The sequence below is a fragment of the Poecile atricapillus genome, chromosome 4, assembly GCF_030490865.1.
Source record: "Poecile atricapillus isolate bPoeAtr1 chromosome 4, bPoeAtr1.hap1, whole genome shotgun sequence".
NCBI lineage: Eukaryota > Metazoa > Chordata > Aves > Passeriformes > Paridae > Poecile > Poecile atricapillus.
The window spans coordinates 29,383,407-29,395,446 of record NC_081252.1 but is presented as its reverse complement, the minus strand read 5'-3'; the positions used below and the strand labels follow the sequence as shown (position 1 = coordinate 29,395,446).

The window sequence follows — 12,040 nt, the reverse complement described above, 5'->3', positions numbered from 1 at the left end:
TGAGAGCCAGCACAGATACACAGCTGTACCATAGAATGATGTGCTTAATACAGCTGCTTCCTTATAGGTCTGGGGTTTTTTTTGCAGAACTATTACACAATTTAAATCTACACTTCTTAGAAGTTAGGTGTAGTTTAAGCTAAATTTCATGCAAAAAGCAATATATCATCACCATCTACTTCAGCGTTTTCATCCTCCTTCCTTTTCCTTATAAATACTACAACAAAAGTCCATGTCTCTGTTCTCTGTTTCACAGCACTTCTGCCTGGATTCTAAGAAGCTTTATAAAGTGGCACACGAAGGCTTACTTATAAGCAAAGCTATTTTAATGGCATACTAGGATATTTTTCTCATGTGCACTTAAACAGCCAACATTTGAATGAAGCCTAATAGGAGTATTTACTTTTAAGATCCCTATTCTCAGTAATTGAATTTAAGACATTGATTTTACAATGCCTGGAATAGAACACTGCAATACAGAAGTGTTCAATCTTATAGCATCATTAATTTTGTATGCCCATGTAAGAGTTCTAAATAAGTCCAAAACACATATATTGTAAAAATATCAAGATAACAATGGAGCTTGACAACTATTAGATCTGCCAGTAAGGCAAAATGGTTGCAGTCCATCTGGCAGCTTGGACCCATTTTCAAAATTGCCCCATCTTTAAGATCCAAGGTTTATGGATTAAAAAAAAACCCAAAAAACAAAACAAAAATACCCACAAAAAATAAAAACCCCACTAACAAAGAAAAAAATGCCCACAAACAAATATAAAAACCAACAAACAGCTATGGGAAAGTTCATTTAAAGTTAATGGAAAGGCTTCACCTTGCACTGAAGTTAATGTGTCTGTCTCTAGAACAGTAAATCACATCTAATGAAATGAGAAAAAGAATTTGAGTTAGTACCAAATAACTTAGGATAAACTGTCTAGCCACATTCTACTGATAGGAGAAAGCCAGAGATTGAACAGATTCTGATTTAAGACCCTGGTAAGTGGATTTGCAATAATCCAATAAAGAGAATGGTCTCTCATGTCTTTTAAAGACTTCCCAGTTATGTCTCTGTTGCTGAGCTTTATTTCTCTATTACATGATGGCAGTGTATTTTAACATAATTTTTTTTTGTAGTTTCCTTCTCTCCCAACTGTTTATTTTAAGGAGGGCAGCAAATCCAGTACTAGGGTTCATAGCAATGTTTAGCACAGCTATTTTTGCTACTACGCCACCTGTGGCGATCTTTTCAAGAAAGCAGCAGTGAAGGATGATTAACAGTTAGTACCATTTATGTCCACGAGGGAGTGCTAAGCACGTACCGAAAAAGGTGTCCATTTACAGCGCTTTCAAGTAGACATTAACAATTTCTGGCATTAGAACTAAGCATCTGTAGAATGACCGCTTAGCACATTTCTTTAAATGCTCAAGTTAGCGTTTTAAATCCAGATTTAAATTTACATTCGGCATTTTAAGAAAGCCCATTAACATTTAAGTCATACTGATAGGTCAGGTGTACAAATGCAGTCGTTTTTTTCATTAAGCATCTGTAAGTTCAACATGTAAATGCTCTTCAGTCGAGAGGAGCATGTTATAGACACAGTAAAAGGGCAGCTCATGTGACATCTGAGAAATATTACTGTAACTAGGAAAAAATAATTAGTGACCCACTGGAAAGTATTTGGCACATACTGACCAAATAACATAGGATCACTTGATTGCAGTAGGTAAAAGGGAGAAACCTGGACTTTGCTCAGGCCTACAATCTCTTGCCTCATAGGATGAAACTATACTTTAAGCCTCATGCTGTTTGTGTACAATGATCACCAAGATGTTAAAAATTAGTAATTTTTATGTAGCAGTTGTGGTTTGTATTGGATAAACTAGCATAGCAGTAAGAACTAGAATATACCATTACTTACCCCATTTTATCACCTTACATATAGGTCTAAAGACTCATCAAATGCAGTTTTACCATCCAAGTTTTTAAAAGCAATTAAAAGCTATTTTGCGTAGAGAATTGGGGTTTTCTGCTAATTAAACAAACACAGACATAGCCCTTTGAGAGCTTTCATACAATGGATAAATATTAAGCACTTAAGGGAGGACTGAGCCAGAACAGGAATCAAGTATTTTGAGCTAGAGCTGCTACTTAGACTTTCCTTCTGTATTACAATAGAAGTCTGTATCAAATTCAGCAGTAAAATAAAAGCTCACACAGCCCAACAAAAGCAGTCTTTACTTGGCTCTATTTTATAAATTTTCAAATTTTTTTCTTTCAGAAGCAAGAACAAGTAAAAAACCCCAAACACCTCATCCTGCGTGAAGAAAGCTTGCTTTGCAGATCTATTACAGAAATCCCACTGAGGTGTGGTGGTGGTTATGCAGACAATTAGATATATCTCGACTATCAAAGTGGTTATTTTGCAGCCACCAGATGAAAACCACTGCTTAAGCTCCTGAGGTAATGCTTTTCATCATGCTATTTCCAAGGCACGGTGACCACTAATGAAATCCATTCATAACTCCTAAAAGATAGCATTACTACAAGTGGATTAACATGACCATATTTAAGGTATCACAAAGCTTAGATTTTAGCTGAAAAAATTATCTATGAAGTAGTACTGATATAACTAGTATCTTGGGAGATCTGACTGGTGTTGGAACATATTCATTTATATGATAGAGAAAAAAGATTCAAAAGTTTTTTGATACTGGCTTTTTAGCTCTTCATGGTCTGCTAGAAGCAAGCAAATGAAAGCACAGATATGTCCATACACACACAACTTCAGGGGCACATTATCAGAGTCTACTGAGCTCATTTGAAATAACAAAACCAAAGATCAGAATTTCTTTTGTAACTAAGTTTTTCCAAAAATGTATTGAAAGGAACACTTTTTATTGTATTATTTTGATAATGCACAAAAATATTTGAAATGCACTTCAAAAATAGTCTCATGTACAACTCAGAGCAATGATCCCCTTAACTGAAAATTACTATATTTGAATACTCTGTATTTTATTTTATAACTTTAACTGGACTTTTTAAAAATAAGTTGTCACTATTAAATTGTGTTCACACTTGTCACTCAGTTCAAGACATTCTTAAAATATGCAGCATATCATTTATATTTGTACCATCTCAACACTTAATGCAGTTTTGTATTTTCATTAGGTTTTAGTGAAGATCTGAATATTGAGTTAACTGCAGAAATTAATACAGAATATAAAAGGCTAAACATGGTGTGCTAATTTTCTACTTTGCTTTTACAACAATACAAAACAACATAAACCAACATGAAACAGGTAGCTGTTAATCTGTGGTTTTGTTAAATGTTCACCTCATGGTAATTTTCCCCATTATCAGCAAACTTGTTTAAACAGCCATTTTAGCTGGACTGAAACCCTTGGAAAAAAAGGGAATCTACATTTAAGTTCTACCACAGTGTCATTTAATATGAAATTATTTTAGGTTGTAATTGAAGAAACGCTGCTGTTGTAGATATTTCACCTTAGCACTTTTTTGTTTGGTTGTTTTTTTTTTTTTAAAGTAAGTCACAGAAACATGTGTCAAGAGGTAAAAGAAAAAAAAAAAAAAAGAAATTCAATGGAGAACTATGGCTCCCAAGCAAACCTGCTACATAGCTTCAGCATAAGATTGCTACTAAAATTAAAATATTTATTTTAAACACAGCCCCATTTTGGACCTGGCCTTGCATTCCTCAAGCAGGTGAGAGCTGTACAACTTTTGCCTGCATCAAGAACTCTACGATCATTCTTCCAGTAAATAGTTTAGTTTAAGATGTGTGCTTTTGTGTATATATGCATCTATATACACTGCCAGGCACTGTATAGCTATATACATGAGGCCAGCTGCAATTCAAAATTTAGATGTTGAAACTGTGTCCCCTTACTAAAAATAAAATTTTAGGCTCCTTGAGCTCTGATGTTAGCAGCTTTTTCTAATTCACAATTTCATCAGGTAGCACAACTGTTTAAATATAAAATTACTAATAAAAATGTAAAAATTGGTATATAGTAGAATACATGGGAGTTAATGGTGGTAAGTAGTATTTCAGGGTCATAAGATATTCATACCCACAGCGTGTAAAAAAAGTCAGACTCGCTTTCAGCTGTACCAGTCACACAAAGGCCTTACCTTCATTAGCAAGAATAATGCAACAAACCACTTCCCACAATTGTGTTATTTTTTATAAACCTCAGTACACCAATATCGTGCCTTTACATTTTAGCATGTTTTTGCCCTTACGCACTCCAGAGCTCTGAAGATGAGACTTTTGGGTGCTTCTGTGGATAAGTGATAGTAATGGAAGTGTTACTGTGGTCTTTGGCACCTCTATCTCGTTAATAAAGCAAAGTCCTGCTCCATTTTTTCTTTAATAAAAAAATCCCATCAGTGGTGTATTTCATTAGCACTGAAGAGTAGAATAGGTCTGTACAGCCTGATGAGAGGAAAACCTCTGAAATGAAATACATATCTACAATTGTCTTTCCATCAATTGCACAGCTTGGTCCACCTCTTCAGTTACAGTCTTCTTAAGAACTTTGGTTACAGCATTAATGTTTTGGTAAAAAAAAAAAAAAAAAAAAACAGACCAAAAACGAAAAAACCAGAGCAGATGCTTTCCTTCTTTTCTTCAGGTAGATTTTTCATTGTCCTCTCCTGTCTTCTGAACCCGTGAATACTTTTTGCATGAAGATTTGAAGCAGCTGGGAGGCCAAGATATTGGCCAGGAAAAACTGCAAGGAACAGAGCCTTGCACATTCTTCTCAAAGAAATAAAATATTGGATACCACCATGCTCGAGAGAGAAAATTCGTCTGCGAAGACACCTTTAGAGTCTGTATTGGCACAAGCATGTAAAGAGGAAAAGGCAACTGTCAGTTTAAAGGCTTATACTCTATTATATTGAGTCAAGACAACAACAAAAAATACAATGCATTTGCATGCATTCCTGCAAAGACTGAATATTTAGCCTAGAAAACACAGAATTGAGACAGACATTATAGTCTAAATGCATACTACAAACTGAGCATCTTTACCACAAAGGGATACTCTGTTGCTGTGCAAAATTTGGGGCAACAAAGCACTCAAGCCATTTTTAATATGAATGCCTTCAGGCATGTTGTGTTTATACTGATGAGTAACAGTTGAGAATTAGATTAAATGGGCTTAAGAGCTATGCTTCTACTTGAAAGTGCTGTTGAAACAACAGCAGCAGCAACCTTCTGAACAGTGTACCCTTAATGACATTTACACAAGAATTGTCACTAGAATTGTAGGACTGTCTATGTAATTTCAGTTGGCCAGAAATTTTATTACTCAACTACTGTTTATTCATAAGCTGAGACAAAGAAGGGATAGTCTATACATCAACTACAACATTAAAACCTCAAAAGCTAAAAAAAAATTTTTAACACAAATATTAATTTCTTAAATAACAATGAAGTGAAACTCCTTGCTCATTCTGTTTAAACTTCAATATGGAACATCTATTTTTATTTTTATTCTTAAATTCTTTTACTTATTTTTATTCTTATTCTTTATTATTAGAAATTAAGAACTAACTTTTACCTTTAGGCAATTTTAACAAATGCAGGCTACACATTGATTGTGAAGGTATTTGCCACTCACCTTTTCATTAGCCATTGAGTGGTACCACCAGAAGAGCCGCGTGGTGATATAGTAGGCAATGATGACATCCACGGTATAGTGTTCATGAGCAACCAGGATACAAATGATGCCAGCAGCACTCATCAGCCAGCAGATTAAGTGATACCACCAGAAATGACGTGGTGAATCTGTGAGACAGGGAGGTGACAGGGAAAGCACAGCAAAAAGTTATCTCTATTACTCTAACATTCCACAAAAGGAAGGGGAAAAGATGAAATTAATTTAAGGCTACTAAATTTGAAAACATAACTCATATCACACTGGTACAGACCTCCTGATTGATTTTGATGAATCTACATAATTAATTACGCAAATTTACTGAGGTCTTCTTACTTTAAAGTGAGCACAAGATGTTATCAACACTGCCAGCCATTTTCTAATCAGATTAAGTTTTCCAGTTAAATAAGTTCTAGGAATTTGGGGTGCAGAGAAAAAATGAGGTAAAACATACACTTTGGTTCATTAACTTGGGTGTATTTAATTTTTTTCTTTTCACAGTCTATATTCAAGTAAGCTCAAGTCGCTACAACTGATACAACCTGAGCAGAGATCACAAATTAAACAGAAAAAGACACTAATTTTAATTCTTTGGTTTTAATTAACTTGCATGAAGCCTCAGTTCTGTGAAACAAAATACATTGTACAGAAAAGAAAGTATGTGAATTTATACTCTTTAATGAAAGATTTAACAAATGGGAGCAAAGCCACTCAATGCATTTCAGTCATTTCAGTGGAAAAGTTCTCCTGTACTTCTTTCCCCATTGAAAAAACGCCCTGACTGTCACAGTGACCATTCATAACTTCTGACAGGCTAACTGGCTTCTTTTCACTCATAGTAGGAGGTTTTGGCACCTCTTGCCTTGTGGGGCAACGGTCAGCCTTTACTTCCACACAATACCAGCAGAAATGTTACTGATCTCAACAAGCCTACCCAGTAGGATCTCAGAGGCTGTAATAATAACTGTAGGGTCATCACTTTTTGGTGCAAGTGTCAAAACAATAAATCCTCTTAACTTTCCCCAAAACACTGAAGACAGATATCCACCTACTGATTTTTTTTTATTTTCTTTTTTTTTTAAGATAAGAACCCAAGCAATCTCAAGAAGTTGATGAAAACAGCAGTGAGCAAGACAGACAGACCACAGCTAAAAATACTAAAAATATCAATAACTATTCCAGTGAAAAATGTGGTGTGCAGAGAATAAGGGAAAAAATGGCAGAGTATGAAAGGAAGAGAAGATCAGAGCAAAAACTCCACTAAGCCAGACATAAAAACCTCAGAATCTTACACCAAAGATGTTATCAAAAGAGCAAAAAAGACTGCCATAAGCAGCCTCTAAGAGCAATTTTAGGGCTTATGCCCTGGTCCAGATAACATTTTGATCATTATATGGGAGGTAAAAAAAAGGAAAGCTATAAATCTCTCACTTATAGAGCACAGTATCAGTGAAATACATGCCTAACAATTAGGCAGCAAAGAGCTTATTACAAAAATTTGTATGATAAAATTGCTCCAATCCTTTATAGTATAAAGTACAGAAGAAACTAGCCCAGAAAATACTGGGTTGTCTTCATCTGTCCTGGAACAATCGAGTAGGTGAATAGCATTAAAATACAAGGTAACAGACAAAACAAGGCAAACAATAGCTCTGTTATTAGACTACTTTTTAAATATTGCTCTGGTAATTTTGATGAGTTACAAATGCCATTCCTCTAGTAATATTCACATCACAGGGAAGACCTAGGTCTAAATCATCAGACTATAATCAGCATCTTAAATTTCTGTTCAAAGAAGAACATCTCAAATCTGCAATTTGGAGTCTATCAAGGACTATTCAAGAGGTCCTTTTATACTGTGGTTTTTGTGTAAGGCAGAATGCAGCACCACAGCACCTTGTTCCCTCATCATTTTAAAAAAAGGAAGGCATCAAACTAATGCTGGTTAGTCTTATTTTTGTTTCAGTGAGACTTACACATTCCCATGAGCCAAGCTAGCATTTGCATAATTTGGGATACAACAATAGGAGGAAAGGTTCCAACTCCAAACACCTGAACTGAGAAGGGAACTCCCCACTACATATTCATGAGTGTCCAAGCTCCCAGGATAGAAGCACTGCTTACCATATATTAGATTTATAAGTCAGTGCTAAATTCTCTAACACTTCAATAGATGCTCTGGGTGCAGCACAGAAGTTTTTTTTCTCCCATGCCCCACAGCAATATAAAGCCAACGGGGAAACCATAACCATCATCTTCTGCATGACTGTCAAATTCTCATCAACTACAAGAAGCATTATGTAGGAGACTTGAGCACAAGACACCCAAAGAGCACGAATTAGCTTTTCATTGCTTGCAGCAACTAATAAGCAATACACCTGAGAAAAGTAATTTTGCTTCTGAATGCAGTATAAGTGTGCAATGATGCTGTGTTCAAGCCACAAAATTCCCTACAAGCCCTGCAGCTAACCTGCGCAGAGCTAGTGTGCACAATTATTACAGCCTGTTCCACCCAAAATTTAAATAACCTGTCAACAAATGATGAAAGGCTATCTTGTTTTAATCAAGCAATAAACACTTACATAAAGATAGAGGTGACATATTTAGCCACATTTGGCCGTTAATTAAAGCCCACAACACACTTAGCCTTATCACAATCTCTAGGAAGGTGATGCAACAGCTCACCCTTGAGGCCATCACTAAGCATGTGGAAGACAAGAGGGCGATCAGGAGTAGTCAGCATGGATTCACCATAGGGAAGTCATGCTTAACCAGCCTAATTGCCTCTAAAATGTGGACAACTGGCTGGATAGGTAACAAAGAGACAACCGATGTTGTCTATGTGAACTTCAAGCAGGACTTCTGACACTGTCTCCCATGATAACCTCACAGGCAAGGCTGGACAATTAGGGTGGACTGAGAACTAGCTGAATGGCAGGGCTTGGAGGGTTTTTAATCAGTGTCACAGTCTAGTGCAACTCAAAGGTTCATATTGGGCCCAGTATTGTTTAACTTGCGCATCAACAACTTAGATGAAGGAATAGAGTTCATCCTCAGCAAGTCTGCTGAGGATGCAAAGCTCAGAGGAGTGGTGCTGTACTGCCCTTCAGAAGAACTCACACACTGAAGGAATGGGCAGAGCAGAACCTTCTGAAACTCAGCAAGGGCAAGTTCAGGGTCCTGCCCTTGCAAAGGAAGAACTTGGTGCACCAGTACAGGATGGGGGCCAACCTGCTGGAAAGCAGCTCTGCTGAGAAGAACCTGGGGCTCCTGGTGGCCAAACTGTCCATAAGCAGTGCCCTCGTAGCCAAGAAGGGCAGAGCAGCCTGGGGCATACGTAAGATCACTGCCAGCAGCTTCAAAGAGGTAGTCCTGACCCTCTACTCAGCCCAGTGAGGCACATCTGGAGTTCCAGGCTCCCTGTACAAGACATATGTGGAGCAAGTCCAGTGGAGGACTATGAGGATGATTAGGAAACTGGGCACATCTCTTATGAGGAACAATAGAGGGAAACAGGCCTGCTTAGACTGGAGAAGTGTGAGAGGAAACCTTATCAGTGTGTCTAAATATCTGAATGGAAGGTGTCAAGAGAACAGAATCAGACCCTTCCCATTGGTGCCAAGCAATAGAACAAGAGGCATCAAGCAGGAAACGAAGCACAGGAAGTTCTATCTAAATGTGGGAAGAATTTGTTTATTGTGCAGGTGACCATGCACTGGAATAGACTGCCCAGAGAGGCTGTGAAGTCTCCTTCAGTGGAAACATTCAAGATCTGTCTGGACACAGTCCTGTGCCATGTCCTCTATGGAACTCTGTTTGAGCAGAAAGGTTGGGCTTAGATAACCTACAGTGGTCCCTTCCAACCTTAATCATTTTATGATTTGACTACAGCCACAGTTCCATTTCCACTCAGTTTGTGTTTCAAACCCATATAAATACAGTCTGCATACAACTGGCAAGTAATTTTTGGAGGGCAGTAGTTCTACATGTACTTTTGTAATTCTTTTTCCCAGTACAATGAATGTGAACAAGAAAGTGCATTGAAATACAATCACTTACACTCTTTGATGAACAGATAGACCAGCGTTAATACTACAGTGTGTCCACTAAACAGGAAGTCTCCACACAGGATGTGTGATCCAGTTATGGATAGACCACCACCAGAAATCAGTCGCAGGATTCTCTGAACCTTTGCCTGAGAGTCCCCATTCAACTGTAACACCAGAAAGAAGTAGAAAATAAATTTTGAGATATACCGTGACTCAAGTAAACTTCTTTCCCAAAAACATGTAGAGTCAGAGAGCAAGGGATAAAAGGACAAATTATTTGCATTTTACTCTTAAACAAAAAGTTGACAAATGACAAAGATCAGTTTGGTAACACTAGCATTCTGTCTATGCTTTCCCAGGCTATTTTAAAATATGCATTGTATGAGAAGGAGATGCAGAATATATTGAAAGGTAAACATTACAAATTTTTAAGGTCAGATCTCTCATGACAGCAGTTGACAGAATGAACAAAACCCATTAAAAACTGGTACAACCTTGCATTAACAATTATTCTGTTATTCTGCTCAGAGCTGACCAGTATTTCCACTGAATAAAAACCTCCAACTCACTTCATTTTAGATTTAGTTACAAACTCAGTCAGGACTTAACTCATATTTGGAGGATGCACATTTTCAAAGCATGTATTAGAACCAGCTTTTGATTTCTCATAGATACTAGGCAGTTTTATCTAGCTGTTTTAAATTAAGTCTAGGAAAAAAAACCCAAGAAAAATGGATAACTGTATATATAACTATTTTCCATAATCAGAAAAATATTCATCTATGACAAAAAATCCAGAAATGTTAGCATCAAGGGTTTTTCCAGAGTTCAAGCAATTCATCCTGGTTTAATGCTAGCAAAATGCACTTTCAGCAGAGATATTTGCATTTTCCTTTGATTACCTTTTCTCATTCCTCAGTACTACATTCTACTACATAGTCACTCCCCAAGCTATTAGAACAAAACCATTATATCTTTACAATAGCAGCAGTTAAAGCATTTTCAAAAAGACACAGATTCATAAGAGAAGTAATTCATCCACTATATCCCTAAGTTGTCTCAACATAGAAGACAACAGCCATGATGCTGTAACTCAAGACTGGAAATCTTATCCAAGAGGTGACAAATTATCCCCCCACTAAGTTGGCAGTACTTTTTTTTCAGTACAGCCAACACAACAGAGTTTATTCTGAGGAATTTTAACTTTTTATTAGTAATCTAAAGTGGGAGTAACAGCTCCTTTATATCACCACTTAACTGGTGTCATTAAATTTTAAAAATATTTTTATAAAACTATCAGCATATCCATGTTTCTGTATGTATCCGTTAATTTACTCAGCTGAACTTGTTTAAGTCACATTCCTGTACATTTTGCAGGCTGGAAGCAGAGACAGGCAGCTGACTTCATGTATTGCAATAGCTCTTGACCTAATAGTGTGAGAAACCAGGCAAAGCACATAACAGTGTGTGTTCTTAAAGGGATACATCAACACAAGCTTGCATATCAGCCTATGAATTACAATATTGACCTTGGGTATCCTACTGTACAAGAAAAAATATTGCTACCATAGTAAGAGTGATTAGCTTGAGCCTCAGAAGCAGGTTGATTGATTTAGGACAACACTATTTCAACCTAAGATGCTCTGAAAGGGAGCACGCAACTGTATTAGCAACTTGAGGCTCTGTTATCACACGAGTTTTGGTTTACCACTACCTATGTTTCTGAAGACATCAACTGAAAGTAATTTGTGTATTCAGTAATACCTGATACATTATCTTCTATTTGTTCTAAGGAGCCATCAGGACTGATGCAGAGACTAAGGCAAGAAGCAAGAGGCAAAGACTCTTACCTTTGGCGCACACTGAAAATGCATTCCAGGCACAGGTAAGGTGGTAACGTACATGGTAATACAGCGGTATAGATACAAAGTTCCTATTATAAAAAAGAACCTGCGTCCCACTATTGATCTGAAAGTAAGGAAAGGGGGGAAAGAGAGTGCAAAGTTTACATGCAGGATATTCAACAGTTACAGAGCTCTAGCTTCATTAGATAGTTAAATCCTTAAAATGAAAGAGCAGCTTCATCCCAGCTCTTCATCATACACTTCACTGAATCAAATATTAAAACACCCCTCTTCAGCTTTTAGTCTTGTTAGCTTCTTATAGTGTGAAACTCCCACCAATTTAACATGGCTTCAATTTAACTTACAGGTGGGGTCAGACAGTTTTCCTTAACTCTGATCTTTTCTTTTTAGTCCCACAGTATAACTGCATTCTTGACTTAAATATATATATATACACTA

General features: G+C 36.9%; 1 protein-coding gene across 3 annotated transcripts in view; it reads right to left on the bottom strand.

Moving 5' to 3' along the window:
• Positions 1 to 602: 602 nt before the first annotated feature.
• SGMS2 (sphingomyelin synthase 2) overlaps positions 603 to 12,040 on the bottom strand; it is a 37,172-nt gene continuing 25,734 nt past the window's right edge. For all 3 annotated transcript variants that reach the window (XM_058839005.1, XM_058839004.1, XM_058839003.1), the window contains exons 3-6: positions 11,588 to 11,705; positions 9,748 to 9,901; positions 5,653 to 5,819; positions 603 to 4,859 (exon numbers count right to left, since the gene is read on the bottom strand). In XM_058839005.1, coding sequence (XP_058694988.1) covers positions 4,656 to 4,859; positions 5,653 to 5,819; positions 9,748 to 9,901; positions 11,588 to 11,705 — 643 coding nt within the window. In that variant the 3' untranslated portion in view covers positions 603 to 4,655. The remainder of the gene's footprint in view (positions 4,860 to 5,652; positions 5,820 to 9,747; positions 9,902 to 11,587; positions 11,706 to 12,040) is intronic.